This window comes from Notamacropus eugenii, chromosome 5 (genome assembly GCF_028372415.1).
Source record: "Notamacropus eugenii isolate mMacEug1 chromosome 5, mMacEug1.pri_v2, whole genome shotgun sequence".
In the NCBI taxonomy this organism is placed as follows: Eukaryota; Metazoa; Chordata; class Mammalia; order Diprotodontia; family Macropodidae; genus Notamacropus; species Notamacropus eugenii.
Genome location: NC_092876.1, coordinates 147,313,801 through 147,330,593, shown reverse-complemented (window position 1 = coordinate 147,330,593; position 16,793 = coordinate 147,313,801). Strand labels below are relative to the sequence as shown.

Here is a 16,793-nt window from a genome sequence, read left to right as displayed (position 1 = left end):
ATATCTCAAAAGAGAGAAAGATCAAGAGTGCTAAAAGCTATAAAGAAATCAAGTAGAATTGAGGCTAAGAAAAGTCCATTTGATTTTGTAGTTATGGGATCATTGATGAACTTGGGAAGAGACGTTTCATTGGAGTGTTGAGATCAGAATCCAATTGATGAGAAATTCAGAAGTCAGTGGGAGGCAAGGAAATGGAGCAAATGAATGCAAACAACTCTTTCTAAGAGTTTGACTGAGAAAAAGGAAAATTGTTTGAGAAGATGGAAAGGTTAAGTGAAGGGGTTTTTGTCTGGTTTGCTTTTAAGGATGATGGAGAATAAAGTAGGTTTTTAGCAACAGGGAAGAAGACAGTGGATAAGGACAGATTGAAGATGAAAAGGAAGGAATTGTGGTACGGAAAGTTTCCAGGAAATATGGGATCAAGAGTACAAGTAGAAGTTGGTTTGGGCAAATATAAGGACCATTTCTTCTTAAAGAATGGAGGAAAGAAGAAAGGAATGGGGGATGACAAAGTGGGGTTTTGAAATCTGGATTAAGGAAGGAGTTCATGACAAGTGATGTCTGTATTCTCAGTAACCTAGGAGGAGAGGTCCACTTAGAGATATTGGTAGGATAGATGATGAAAGGAGAAAAGAAAAGGTTTGGAATACCTGGTGTGGAGAGTGTGAGTGATCATCAAAGAATATGTGTTGTTGCCATGCAGCAGTGAGGACCCAAATAAAATTCAATAGAACAATTTACCCAGTTGACATGATTCCGTGACTTCTTACAGAAGCACAAATGGGAGTAGAGAAGGTAACTGGGGAAGGTTGGCAAGATGTGCCTAGTAGTAAGACAAAGAGGGAAGTTGTCAGCTCTTGTCACCTGCTTTGCCCATTTTTCCGGGTTATTTTTTGATAGTTTTTCTAAGTTAAATGCCTCCCTCATCCCCAGGGGATGGTCTCCCAGAATCCCATCTTTACAATTTTGCTATTTCCCATATAGGGATAATGTATGAATTAAGAGTAAGAGAGTCATTTTCTCACAATTCCAAAAGGGACCCATGACCAATCTTAGTGGGGTGCAGAGCAATAACAAATCATGCTGAGCTTAACTCTGTAAAAAAAAGTAAAATTTGGTTAAGTGAATCACAAAGGCAGCTTGAGGGGTTGTAGAAATAGGAAAGACGGTCTTACTTTTGCTTCCTAAATGTAGAATGTGAGCTCCTTGAGGGCGAACACTGTTGCAGTTTTCTATCCCTACATTCTAGCAAAAGGTCTTGTGCAAAGCTAGTGCTTCATCAGCATTTATTGAAATTATTTACTGATGAGAGGTTTTTATGGGTTGCACATGCATATGGATAGGTAAGAAGACCAGTTGTTTTCTTGTTGTCTTTAAACAGTAGCAACTTATAAAAATCATTTCCTTCTTCCTCATTAGCTGCCTTCCTGAGTAACCGCTCTACCCCTAGCAACAAACAAGGCCTCCCAAAGGACCAGAGTCTAGTGTAGTATATCCTACTTTATCATTCCCTGAAGCCAGTAACGTATTCAAAAGATATATTACCTAATTTAAACTAGTAGACTTAAGCATTCTTCTCTTGAAACCAGATTTTGTCAATAAAAATAAATTGTGGATCATAATGGAAGAGATGAATTTGTTACAGTCTTTCAAGCTCACTTGTCAGCTTTTCCTTAGTCAATTTATAACGTAGAATATTTCTATAATATGGTCAATCAATATATACGTGCAATACACACAGACACACAAACACAGAGTGTTGCTATGGAATTGCATTTGTCACAGTGCAAGTCCTTACTGGACCTCTCTCCATCTTTTAGAAAAAAAGGTGACCTCTGTAGATTCCCAGTAACCAAGTCCAAGCATGAATAATTGGATGATGCTTGAAAGACATTGTGGTGTGATGGATACAACTGGCCTTAGAGCCAGGATCTCTTTGAATCTGAATTTTTCATTCAATAAATTAGTTATTACTCACATCTGAATATTCATTTGTTTATGTTGTCACTTGGACCACATCTCTTCATTTTGTGCATGAGCATATTGTGAGAGATGATCAAAGACCTTGCTGAGTCTAGGTAATCTTTCTCATGAAATTCCCTGGGCCAACAGTCAAGGTGCATTCTTCGATCTACCCCTTTCCTTTGAGAATTTGGTTAAGAAATTTCACCTTTTGAGTCAGCTAGGTAGTACAATGCATAGAGCATTGTCCTTGGAGTCAGGGGACCTGAGTTGAAATCCAGTCTCAGAAACATACTAGCTGTGTGACCCTGAGCAAGGGACTTAACCCCAATTACTTCCAAAGAAAAAAAGAAATGCCACCTTTTACTTTATTTACCTTATTTGTAAAATGGGAAGTTGGACTAACCAAATAGCTGTAAATCTATAACCCTCTGAATCAAGTGTAAGAAAAATGGAAGGAAGAAAGCCTGGAATAACTTATATTTGTGTGTGTGTGTGTGTGTGTGTGTGTGTGTGTGTGTGTGAAAGAGAGAGAGAGAAAGAGAGAGAGAGAGAGAGAGAGAGAGAGAGAGAGAGAGAGAGAGAGAGAGAGAGAGAGAGAGATCAGGGTTAAGTGACTTGTTACACAGATAGTAAATATCAAGCATTTGAGGTCCAATGTGAACTCAAGTCCTTCTGACTCCAGAGCCAATGTTCTATCACTGCACCACCTAGCTTGCCTCTACCTGTCAAAGAGTGATAAAAGGATTTGTGAGTAGGGTGGAAAATGGAATTTAAGGTCCCTTTCAACTCAAGGTACCATCTAGGAAAAATCTGCAACTCAAAGCCTCAAGAGCAAATGTTATAAGAGAATGATTTAAAGAAATTGTGGATATTAGCCTGGAGAAGAGAAAACTTGGAGTGAATGGGAAAGTTATCAGTCTTCTAGCACTTGGCAGAATTGGACTCGTTCTGCTTGGCCCCATTGGGCAGAATTATGATTGACAAATGGACATTGAAGAGATAGATTTGGACGTGATAGAAAGAAAAATTTCATGATCATTAGAGCTGTCCAACAGTGTGTCAAGTTGCTTCCAAGGGTAGTGGATCTCCCATCACATTTGATCTGAAGCTGACAACTTATTGTATTTGGGATTCTTGCTGAGCTAAGGGGTAGGACAGCTAACCTCTCAAGTCCTTTCCCCCTTTTTAAACTCTGCAATTCTGTTTCTTTGACATGCTTAGAAATCCTAATGTCTCATGTTTGGCCTTCCTTGTAGTAGTGGCTTGTTTTCCTCTTGGTGGTGGTGCTTTTCCACAGCGATCATTATGGTTCCCCTGTTTCATTTGAAGTCTGGGATTTTTTTCTCCCTCTTTCTAGGATGCTGATCCAGGTTTGTGTGTATTTTTACTGCAAGTGCCTGTGGCGCTGTATGAAATTTGTGGTGAGGAAATTAACAGGACGGTGTGAGCTACAAAGAATCTGTTACAATAATAAGCCAGGAGCCGGCAGAACCATGAAAATAGGTAGGTAAATTTAAAAAACTTAATGACATAACAGATAAAGCACAAGAGAGCAGGGGAGGGTGGGAAGAGTTAAACGGATTAAGTGCAAGTAATTTTACACCTAAAGTGCATAAAATATCTTAGAAAAAGAATTATTGAATCACATTTTCATTTATTACTTTAACAGAATCATCACTGAGGGATTCAAAAAGTAAGGTGAGTCAAGTTTGACATCTCTTCATGGAGTTCAGGTAGCTTTTCACTTGATACTTGTTTTCTGCCTTCAAAATGAAATGTGATTAAGAAACTCTCAGACTTATATGACTACCAGGACTCAGTGAGAATGTTTGCCTCATACCATAGCGCTGTACCCAGTTGCAGGCCCTATGCATGTTTTTTTTTCTAGAAATACACAAAATATTTGGCACAGCCACATAGGGAAGCTTATATTCCTTATTGCTATTTCTCTACATTGGCAAAGTGCTTCATTGAAATTATCCTCTCATATATTTTCCAAAATACAAAATTAATATTCTGGAAAATGCTTTTATAATTCTTTCTTTACAACAGAAGGGAGGGACTGATAGTAAAATTACCCTTCACAAAGGGATGGTAAGCAATAGCTATGAAATGAGACATAATTAGCAGAAATAGAAAATATGCTGATTTGTTTGATTATGCTTCATTGATACAAGGGAGGGTTCTATGGACAGTAGAGAGGGGGATCATTGGGAAATAACAGCAGTGCAAAAAAAGCATGAGTGAATTGGTTTTAAAGAAGCAGATGAAAATGGGAAATACAAATGAAATTGTTTTTTGCTTCCATCTAGAATTTCCTATATGTTCAAATCCATTCACTACATAATCAGAATTTCCCAGTAATAAAATATTTACCTGTGAACAAGTCACTAGCCTTTCAATACACAGAGTTTAGTGCTTCTTGCAAAACAAGAAATCAATGATTGTTTTTAAAAGATGACTTCTGAGTCTCTTCTGTTTTTCTTTGATTATGAATCTTGATTTTTTTATCCCATTCTCTAATTTAATCATCTGTTGAATGAGTTTTTCCATCTGCCTCATTTTAAACATTGAATATTATAGTTCTATTAGAAGCCATTTTTGTTTAGAAGATGAATCATTAGTTTTGAAAAGTTGATTGTGTATATAGGATCATAGGATTCAGAGCTGGAAGGAATATTAGAAGGAATCTAGTCCAAACCTCAGGGTGGGTAGGTAGCACAGTGAATAGAGTGCAAGGTCTGGAGTTAGGAAGATCTGAGTTCAAATGTGGCCCATTTACCTATGTGACCCTGGGGAAGTCATTTAACCCAGTTTGCCTCAGTTTTCTCATCTGTAAAATGAGCAGGGGAAGGAAATGGCAAACTTCTATAGTATCTTTGCCAAGAAAATCCCAAAAGAGGTCACAAAGAGTCAGATACAATTGAAAAACGATTAAATAGCATGTCCAACCCCCTTGCTCTACAAATGAGGTAAACTAAGGCCTGGAGAAAAGCCATGACTCAAGGTAACAAGTGCTCAGTATCAGTGCTTGGGTTAAAACCTGGGTTTTGTGATTCCAAAGTGAAAGCCCTTTCCACAGCACTATGCTGTCTTTTACTAGTTAGAGAAAACAATTTGTTAACTAAAGAGTCTATTGATTGAAACAAAAGTAGAAAGATACCAGGGAAGAAATTCTCAAAAAGCAACCCTTTCAGAATTCATAAAAGCCTTTTTTACTGCTAACATCATTAACACTACCTAAATTTTTTCGAGAGAATTTCTCTGGAGAATTTTAGATAAGTTTTCCTTAGGGAAAACATCATTATCTCTTGCAATCTTAACTTCCTGAGCATTCATATGAATTATTTGTAGAAATTTTTTGCTATTAAAGGTTGCAATTTCATATGCAACAGATACACTGGATACCCCAGCCACCAGTGTAGTGTGGTGTGGTGGATGGAGCACTCGCTTTATAGTTGGAGGATCTGAATGAAAATCCTGACTTTTCTGTGACCTTGGGCTAAGTCATTTTACCTCATGTCATCACAGTTTTCTCATCTGTAAAATGAGAGAGTCAGACTAGAGCCCTCATTTCTTCCTTCTAGTTCAAAATCCTATGAAAATGAATATTGTTTAAAATGTCATCATTGTTTAAGCTCTAAAAGGAAAGGGATTGACCAAAAGATGTAACTGACTTCAATATGCTTTTCCAGCTGTTGCAGACTTCAGTAAGTGTTCACCCTGATGCAATTGAAAAGACTGTCGATGACATCATGGAACTGAAAAAAATCAATCCTGACATAAATCCACAGTAAGCATTTGTTGTATAAAATGTAAAAGATGCTTCCTATAGTCATCTACATGAATAATGTCAAGCAGTACTTGGCATACAATAAGCTTTTAAATACTTTTCATTTATGCATTTATTTCATTCATGCTCATAACAATAATTCACATATATGTGGCCCCTTTGGGTTTTCAAAGTGTTTTAAATATCATAACTGGTATCTATTTAGAGCTTTAAAGTTTGCAAGTGCTTTGCAAACGTTATTTCATTTGATTCTGACAACAATCCTGAGTGATAAGCACTGCCATTATCCCCATTTTACAGATGAGAAAGCTGAGTCAAGCGAGGTTGAGTGACTTTCTAGGGTCACACCAATAAGTGCATTAGGTTGTATTAACACAGATCTTCCTGAGAACTAGGTTCATTTTGCCACTTAACTTCACAATAACCCTGTGGCATAATTACTGCAGCTTTTATCATCTTCACTTTACAGATCCATGTCCATGATCACACAGCTATTGTCACAGACAGGATTAAAACTCAGATCCTTTTAGTTTAATATCTGCCATCTTATCTCCTTAGGCGACATGTCAAACACCTAGCCCCTCGACTTTATTCATTCTAGATTACTGCCAGATTAAAGTGTAATTGGAAAATATTTAACAAAATAAGTAAAAATTCAATAGAATATAGACAATGTTAATATATATTTTTCTAAATCAATATGCACCCACAGGAATCCTTACATCATTTCTATTTCGGTTTGACTGTACTGCATGACATTATGCTGTCTCTCAAAATAGAAAATTGACCTATTAACTTTCCTTTTTTTTCTGAGGCTACAATGGTAAGTTACTCTGATTATCAAATCAAATAGTCCCAACAGACCACTGAAAATTAACACATTTCATTGATATGGTTTCATAAATGGCAGTGGGCATAGTGGATAAAGTCAAGAAAACTTGGTTCCCAGTCCTACCTTCAACACACATAGACAAGTCATTTAAGATCTTGGTGTTCTGGGCAGTTCTCTAAGATTGAAAGTTATCTGCATTTCCTGGTTGTGTGTCTGTTACTTGTCTATAATTTGGAAATTGGTACAATATGCCAACATTGGGCAAATGAACATGAATGTCATTCATTAGATATCGATGGACTGTCCACAAGGATAAATAACAAAAATCAAGACAACATATTTGTATATTGTTTTACGGCTTACAGAACATTGAGAATATATGGTCTTATTTGATGCTCACAAGACCCTGGAAAGTATGAGATGTCTCCATTTTACAGATGAGACAAACTCAAGGAAGAGAAGTGATTTTATCCAAGGTCACAGAGCTCATAAGTGGAATAGCTGAGATTCAAACCCAGGTCTTCTGATTCTACCCTGTTCTCCCTAACAGCTACACATGACACTATCTTAGGAATTTTGGATAGTGTGGCAGTTCAGTGGTCTAGGAATAGTATGAACAATGTATGGAATTAATTTAATTTCATTTCTGCCTTCAAATTAGGATATCATTTAATCTTTGTGCTCATCTATCTGGTCCATAAAAGTAGGGATTAATATACTATATTTGCTGCTCATTGCTCTCATCACTACAAACATTCAGTGACTTGAACTAGGTGTAACAAGATACTGAGCAGCATTGACAGAGAACTGTATTTAAAGTCAGAAACACCTATGTTCAAATACTGCTTCAGACGCTGAATAGTTATGTGACCATAAGCAAGTCACTTAACTTTTCTGGTTTCCTAATCTAAAAACTGAGGATAATAATAACTATCATATTACCAATAGTAATAATACCTAACTCATAGGGTCATTGTGAGACCCAAATGAGATAATGTCTTTAAAGCACATTGCAAACTTTAAATCTCCATGCAAATGCCAAATATTATCATTACTATTAACAGTAATAATTCAAATAAAATGATGAATCAGAGAATTTTGAGAATTAAAGTGTTTGAGGGCTATACAGAATTGCTAAATGATAATAACATCTACCTTCTTTTTTATGTGAATTCATTTAACATTCATAAGCACATGCCATCTGAGTAAACAAACAAATTGAGAATGGTAATGGATTTTTGATGTCATATAGTCACACTCCTACTTGATAATATCAACCTGTATCCATAATATAACTAAAACTGGTCATGCAGAATACATATAAGATTCTTAAGTGATGGATACTGCATGCTCTTCCAAGGAAACTTGCCCCATTTTTTTAAAGCTCTGATTATTTGAAAGTGATTTTAATATAAACCTGAAACCTAATTCCATCCAACTTTTATCCACTGAAGCCACAAAGAATGCCCAACCTTTCTTCCTCATGATGACCTTTCAGATTGTTGAAGATGGCTCCTAGATTACCTCTAAATCTTATCTTCTCCAAGCTAAACATCCCAAATTCCTTCAACAGGTCTTTGTATAACATGGTTTTTAAGTCTCTTACACATTTGATAGCTCAGTTTGCTTTGGATATAGTCCAGATATAGTCCAGTTTTTCAGTGTCACTCATCAAATACCTTCCTGGGGCTAAACAAAGTATTTCAGATTATCTGGTCAGAGAAGAGTTCAATAGGACCATTATTGTTCTTGCAGTAGACATCATACTTTAATTGCTGCAGGATTAGATAAAAAAAATTTTAAATGGCCATCTGTAAAAGCAAGCACGCCAACATACAGAGGAGAGCCTGCTATACAGGTTCATAGATCTGCTTTTCTAAAAGGAAAGGCAACTTGTAAGAGTGTCAACAGTTTACGTGATGACCAGCAAATTAAAGGGAAAGACAACCACAAAAAATATATATAAAATGAATTTTGTGAAACTGTAAAGAACAAGCTTTTCCCTAAAGAAGAGCTACAAGAAGATACCACTTCTTGCTTCTCTGCAGAGGTTGTAGCCTATAAATGAGGAATAATACATATAACCAGATTTTTTTGGTACATTGATCAGTTTTATTGAATATTTTCTTTTCCTTTTTTTCTTTAAAAAGCTTTGTTTTAAGAGATAGCTTTCTTGGGAATAGCAAGGAGATATTGATATGGGCTGAACTAGGCAAAATACAAATGAAAATATCAATTAAAAACCTATTTTAAAAAAAGAATGTGCAAACACAGTTTGAAAGAGATCTGCCTGGTTTGGCAGCTGTTCGTATGAAAAATATATAGGAGTTTTAATTGAACATAAGTTTAATTGATATGAACAAAACAGGTATTTAAAAATCTTACAAAATCTTGGGCTGCATTAATTAAAATCTCAGCAATAGTTTCACTTTAATCTATGCTTGCCATATCTTGAGTCTTGTATTCAGTTCTGCAAGTCACATTTTCAAAGGAAATTGGCAAGCTAGATTGCATGAGGCAACTGAGTAGGAAGATGAGAAGATTCAAAATCGTGAAAGAGGAGGAAGTTAATAGAATTGAGCATTTTTAATCTAGAGAAAACTGAGCGAAGACATAATATCTGTCTCCAAGTATGTAAAGAAAGGGTTATCACATAGAATGTGGCAACATCTCTTATTGTTCCGGAGGCAGAAGTACAGTACAATCAATCAGTGGGAATTATAAAAGCTCAACATAAGGAAGACCTTCCTTCTGACTACAGCTGTCCAGCAATGGAATAGATTATTTTATTGGGTAGTGAACTCCCCATTATTAAAAGTATTCACACAAAATCTGGATAAGTTTATGTCTGCCACATTTGCTGTACGAGGAATTTCTGCATCAGGGAGGTGGTGGGACTACATGGCCAATATAGAATTTTCTATCTCTTAAGATTTTCTGATCCTATCATTAGTGTAATATCCCAAGGACATTGTAGGATAGATCAACAAAATTACCAGTGGCATTTTAAAATTGTCTTTTTTTTCTATAAGACCAATCATTTGAGACACCTTGGCTTAAGTGAATGTCAAAATTAGATGCAATTTTTAATCATTTTTCATATGTGAAAAGCAGTTATAAAAACAGATTTTAAACTATGTGAAAAATTCTGATTTTTTTTCATGAAAATGATCCTACTAAAGATGAATTTAATGAACAGATATAACCAAAATACCAACCTCTCATTCTTTTTTGTTCCTTTTCCATTTGTTAATACTTTAGGTTGGGGATCTCTCTCCAGGCTTGTCTTCTGCAAATTGTAGGGTATCGAAACCTCATTGCAGAGGTTGAAAAACTGCGTAGAGAGCCGTATGATTCAGATAATCCCCAGCATGAAGAAATGCTTTTGAAGGTTAGTACTTGGAGAGCATTTGGAACCTGTTATAATAAACCTCTTATGGTTTCCAGTCATTTTCCTGCTGACTTAACTGTTGGAAAAATAATTAACATTTCTTTCTCAACTTCCTTCACTCATGCATTTTCTCAAGAATAGGGTTCAGTTTTGAATAGTTAAACCAACTGAGAAAACAGCCAGGGTTATTTCTCTGAGTCTTGGACACTAGACAAGCTCAGGCTGGTTAAACGGTTTTAAATGATAAAACAAGAAATACTATTTGCCAAGTAGTGACCTGGGATTTTCATTTATCACTCTTTATACACATCAAAGAAGATGAAGTTGGTTTCTGCCTTAAGCGATTGCTCCCTTGGGAAATTACCCAAGATCTTAATGGTGATTATTTATTCATGTAACTAGAAGGATATTAAAAGAGGAAGTCATAATTTGTGCCTGGTGTATTTGAACTGTTGGAAAAAGAGGTACAAAATACCATTGAACAGTGTTTGAGCAGTGTATGACTTGAGAGTATAAAATAAAACATTAATAAATTATGTTTCAAAATATTAAATTTTGCATTAAAATTGCAATTTCCTAGAAGAAGGTAAAGCATGGCTTCTGTGTAATATAAATTGATTTTTTTATAAATGGAGTATTTGGGCTGCTAACGATTTATCTTAGAATAAATAGTGAAAACAGAAAACTAGAAGACATTGTTTACCAGCCTTCAATTTGTCTAATTGAAGATAAAAACAATAAGAATCTAAATTTTAAAAGTATTTGTCCTTTTGCAATTTTCATTGTGACTGTATGAGTATATAGATATACAGAACTGACTTAGTTATCCATGATAATGTATTTTGGGTATTATGTAGATTATGAAATACTATCCAAGGAATTTGGGTTCAGGAGCTCCACTCAGGCTTATGTGAGAGAGCATAGCAATTTTCATGTTCGCTGTTCTAGATAATCTTTTGGAGCTTTCTGAGTGGGACAACAAGATTATTTGCATGCACAGGTTTTCCTCCTTTGGAAGTAGGTCCATTCTTCCCTTGGAAGTAGGTCTATCTTTCTTCTGATTTCTGCTGCTAGTTCATTTTTGTCTCCCATGGAGTCGCCCAGAAGAAGGCTCTCTCTTCAATTGACACCCTTTTATAGGTCCAGCACAAGAATGAGCCTACCATTCCATCCCCAACTGATCTGTAATGTCCCAGTCCAATCAATCAATTCCTAATCACTGAGATTCAATCACTCATCTTCAATGAGGTAAACATGATTTTCCAAGTACCAAAGTCCTAAATAAAGGCTCATCTATTATTAAGCTTAAATTTCTTAAATTATTCAGCATGTTTTTTGTTATTTATTTTATATCTCCATACTGTACTGATACAGAAAAAAGTATAGGATTCAAAAAATATACAAGATATGGTTCTTGCCCTCAACAAATTTTCAGCCTAGTTGAAACAATAATACTAACACATAGGAAGGATTTCGAACTGTGATAGTGGCATGAACTGCAGTAGGATTTGGAAATACTAGCATAGATTGGAAAGCTTATAGAATGTACACTTACTGGTGTGTTCTCATGAACAGTTTCGTAGTAAAGTAAAAATGGTGCTTGTCTTCAAAATTCAGGATAGACCACTATAGACCAGGCTCCCTAGTCACATCTTGGGAGTAGGGAATAAGGGGGGCATGTTCAGAGTTGGGGTAAAGAATGGAATGAGCAAGCCACAGAGATGAGAATATACAGGAAACAGTGAAGAGACTGGCTTGACTAGAATATAGAGTTCATGTTTCAGGAAAAAAGATTTATTAGGAAGAACTAAGTCAGTTCATGGAGAGTTTTTGAAAAGCAGACAAATGTGTTTGGATTTGATATACAGGACAATAGCCACATTGATTTTGGACTATTTCAATTTGATATGGGGGGGTAATATAATGAAAAATGAATTCAAAAAATTTAAACAAGTAAAGCAATTTACAATAATCCATAATAGCGGCCTGGGCATTAGGAAGGAGCAAATTTAAGAGAAATTTTGAAGGTAGATAGGATTTTGGTATAGATTGGATTTAAGGAATGAAGAAGGAAAAGTGAAAAATGACTCCAGGATTCCTAGCCTATGACACTTACTGGTATACCCTTATGAATAGTTTTATTATGAAGTAAAAATGGTTCTTGCCTTTAAAATTTAGGACAACTCACAATAGGCCAGATTCTCTAGCCCAGTGTGGAACCTACAGCCTTAAGGTCATTTGTGGCCTTCTAGGTCAGGAGTAGGGAACCTGCATCCAAATGGATTCAGTCAAAGGGCCATACAGATTCAGTCAAAGGACCTTGAGGACCCAGATGGCCACTTATGACCTTGAGGCTGCAGGTTCTCCACCCTTGCATTTCATTATGTAAGTTGTCAATGAAGAATTTCAAGAGGTTAAAAAATTATTAAAACAGTGAATATCATGTTTCATGTGTGATGAAATCATTAATATAATACCAGACGTTGAAAAGTCGTAGATTTAGACCTGGAAAGGAATGTAAGGGTCATTTAACCCAATCTCTCATTTAATAGATGGGGAAATTGAGACCCACAGAGGTTATGACAACCATGTTCACACAGAAAGTAAGTGACAGAACCAGGATTCAAACCTAATTCCTCTAATGTCGAACTTAGCACTCTTTCTGCTGAACCATGAATTTGTAGTGGCCAGAGGGCCAGGGTTCAAATCCCAAATCTGTTACTTTTTACCTATATGAACACAATATGTTATTAAGCCTCTTTGGGTTTCAACTTCCTGATTTGTGAAAAGCAAATGTTGGATCTATAAAATTCCTGCCAGTCATAAATTCTTTACTCCCTTGCAATCTAGTGTATGTGGTTTCCTTAGAACACAAATATTTTTGCACACAAGCTCCACACAGAAAAGAAATTTCTGCATTTGACCCACTGATTCCTTGGGAAAAGATCATCTTAAGATTGGTTAGACTGTTAGCACATTTAATTCAACTGAGAAAATTGAATACAACAAGCTTTTATTATTTTCTTCATTCCTGTTTGACTTTGTTTTCCCATGTGGATGTTCAATTAGTTAGTTCTATTAGTTTCTTATGGATAAGAAATTGAGATTACTTTTACTGGAATGAAAGTGGCTGACTATTCAATAATGGCAAACCAGTCCAATATCTTTGCTAAGAAAACCCTAAATGGAGTTACGAAGAGTCAGACATGACTGAAACAACTAAACAACAAAAACAGCATTCAATAATTATCGATCCTGAGGTTTCTACTGAACTGAGATCTAATTTCTGCTTTGATGAAAGTGAAAAACTGATGAATTGTGGAGACTGTAATTAAGTCATTAAGGTCCAAAGTTATTTTCTTAAACCAACACATAAAAAATTGCCTTGAGCATGAGAAAACTATTTTATTTCAAATGCTTTGTATTTCTGCCATTTTCTAGGCACATTATATTTACCACATATGTCAGAAAGATAAAATATCATATTAGATGAATTTTTTGGATTAGGTCCCAGAATAACTGCGACAATTTACAACTTTTTTTGTTTGAATTTTCATTAGTTGAATATCATATTTTAATTCACATAAATGCCATATATGGGATTTTGTAAAATCCATCTCTTATGTCACCTTTAGTGGTCTGGGACCTCAAAGTCTATACCAGTGGAACACAAGTCCTGGGTTCTTATGAACCCAGCAATGAACCACATGTCTTATCCCAGTGTCATATCAGTCAGTCACTCAAAAGTGAAACTAGCTAACTTCAAAGAGGCTCATCATCAGATTGACTTCAGGAGGATGAATTGATTTCCACACCAAAGTATTCTCTATTAAGGAAATCATAGAGGGTTAAGAGAGTAGCCATATACAGATCCTTGAAGTTATAGTTATAGAAATAGAGTTTGTGCTTAAAATTGTGCTTAAACATGAAAATAGATGATCATTTCCAAGGAAGAAGTATGGGAATGAGGCAAAGGGGGAGACTCATGAAGCGATAAATGGTAGAAGGGAAAATGTTTCTTCAGTCAATCTATGTTCACTGCATATGTTAAGCACCTATTCTGTACCAGGCACTTGGGAAAAGCCAAAGTGAAACAGCCCCTGTTCACAAGGAGTTTACATTTAATGAGAAAGACTATAAGGATATATGTAAGTATATACAGACTATATAAAGAACATGAACACAAATAAATGCAAAGTATTTAAATAAAACGTAGTTTGAGAGTGATGACATTAGCACTTCAGGGATCAGAAAAGGCTTCATGATGATGGTGCTGCTTGAATTTTGTCTTGAAGCAATAGAGTATTTGAGGTCAGGGAGGAAGAGGAATGCATTCCAGACCCGAACCGCCAGTACAAAGGCACAGAAAGAGAGGAGACCAGTTTGGCTGGATTACAGAGTGCAGGAAAGGAAGTGATATCCAATGAGATTGAGGCCAGGCTGTAGAGGGCTTTAAAAACTAAACAGAGGAGTTTATGTTTTATCCTGGAGAAAATGGGAAACCAGTGGAGAGTATTGAGTAGGAGAGTGGCATGCTGAAACATACATTTAAGGTAAATTGCCTTAGGAGCAGTGTGGAGGATGGAGTAAAGTGGGAAAAAACTTGAGGAGGGGGAGACTAATCAGGAAGCCATTGTAGTGATGTAGCTGACAGGTGATGATGGCCTGAAACAAGATTGTAGGTAATGACTAAGGAGAAAAGACTGGATGTGAGAGTTTTGTAGATTAAAATGGCAAGTTTTGAAAACTAATTAGATATAGGTGTTTAATATTGATTGATTGATATGTGGGGAGGAGAATGAGTCCAGAATAACACCAAAATTACAGACCTAAAAAACTACAAAAATACCAGTGACTTCTACAGAAATAAGGAAACCTGGAAAAGGGTTTTAGGGTAAAAGATAATGAGTTCTGTTTTGGACATGTTGAGTTTAAGGTGCATCCAAGACATCCACTTTGAAATGTACAATACTCAATTGCTGGTGCTGAACTTAATCTCAGAGGAGAGACTGAGCCTGGATTTATAGATAAGAGAATCATCACCATAGAGAGAGTTAAACCCATGGGAGCTGATGAGGTCAATGAAAGACAGAGCAGAGAACCTAGGATGGAACTCTGGGGAACATCCACTCTGAGATAGTTGGGGTATAATCTAGGTGACTCATCAGCAAAGAGGGAAGAGGGAGAAAGAAAGGTTAGAAAGATAGGAGAACCAGAATTGAGTAGTGCTTTGAAAGATCTGCATTTGTATTAATGCACAAATTTTAAAATATTATCATCTTTAGCTCGGGTGGTTGAGGGAGAGAAACCATTGGGAACTAATCAGATGCTTGATTTCCTCTATTGAAAAAGATAATTTGGATTACCAAGACTCTGAAAGTTATGATCATTAATTTTTCCTATTTTTCTTTTGAACTTTTATTAAGTTGTAATTATTTCATTGTAAACATGAAAATATGTCTTTAAATTTAAGTGAAAAACAGAAAGAACAAGTAGGAACTATTTCATAAATCTATGAAGAGAATTATATTTAAAATGGTGGTCCCTCTTGGAGTTTATCTTTTATTAATGTAAAAAAATGAGTGATTATCATTGTTTCTCTCCACTATCCTTGACTATATGAGGATCATTTGAGGATTGTTCATTATCCTCCCTTCCCTTTTTGTCTTCTAGCTACAAACCACTAGCAGCTCCATCAGAGAAGTAAAAATCAAGTTAGTCTTTTTTTTTTCATTTTATTAACGGCTCTACTAACAGATTTAGCCTAAAAACTTTTGACTGATGGCTAAAGAGAGATTTGAAGATTATCTATAGATATCAATTATCCATACTTATAAGTCTGCCTACCCTATTCTGCTTTCTTAATACTATAAACAACTAAAAGTAATTCTTCTCAGGAAGAATATAATTAGCTACATACAACTCCTCAATACAGGTTTTTTTTAGTTCTCAATAAAGAAGGTTTAAGACTTTGAAAAACTTTCTCAAAGTGTGCATTACATATACTCATCAACAAGTTATATTGCTCTCTCATCTCCAGTTATGGAAATTCTTAAAGCCTGATACGCCTCTGGAAGCTCGGATTTCTAAGCAATGGTGTGAAATTGGTTTCCAAGGTGATGATCCTAAAACAGATTTTCGAGGGATGGGACTTCTGGGACTGTATAATTTGGAGTAAGTATGTGGAGGGTCAGCCGTATTTAAAAATAAAATGACAACCCCAGTATTCTATTTTTTAAATGTTTACTTGAGCAAACTGGAGTAGTTCAAGTTCTGCTTAACACAATTTCAGAGTGTTTCTTGGAGAACATATGGGGAAACATTTCGACTTTTGTTTTAGTTGCACAATTGGCCATACCTTCCTTTCCTTTATTGTTGTATATCCCATGTAATTCTTTGTTAATTCACTGAATCTTAGTGGAGGGAGAAGTCTTAGAAATTATCTAATCCAGCCTTTTTATTTTACCAAAAACTAAAACCCATTAGAGGCCAAATGATTGACCCAGCTTCTCACAGCCAGTTATTGACAAAATTGAGAGTGGAGCCCAAGGCTCCTGATTTCCAGACCAGCACTCGGTTCTCTGTATGATGAATAGATACCTGTGATACTCAACCTCGAAATGCGTTTCTGAGTATTAAAATGAACTTGAATTTTTCTCTTGTTTAACTGACATCTTTTTCATCCTGATCTTTTTCTCATGTTGTTTATTTGAGGAGTTTTAAATCATAGACCATGTTGTAAATTGCTTAAGTCAGATTAGATTGATTAGAATGTAATATGAAAAACAAACAAGAACCAAAAGAGCCAGAAA

The 16,793-nt window shown here is 35.7% G+C and overlaps 1 protein-coding gene across 3 annotated transcripts in view; it reads left to right on the top strand.

The window, feature by feature from the left end:
• The window catches only part of ELMOD1 (ELMO domain containing 1), a 70,036-nt gene that overhangs the window by 39,585 nt on the left and 13,658 nt on the right, over positions 1-16,793 (top strand). For all 3 annotated transcript variants that reach the window (XM_072611201.1, XM_072611199.1, XM_072611200.1), the window contains 5 exons: positions 3,323-3,468; positions 3,635-3,663; positions 5,661-5,758; positions 9,852-9,981; positions 16,022-16,155. In XM_072611201.1, the coding sequence (XP_072467302.1) occupies positions 3,323-3,468; positions 3,635-3,663; positions 5,661-5,758; positions 9,852-9,981; positions 16,022-16,155 (537 nt within the window). The remainder of the gene's footprint in view (positions 1-3,322; positions 3,469-3,634; positions 3,664-5,660; positions 5,759-9,851; positions 9,982-16,021; positions 16,156-16,793) is intronic.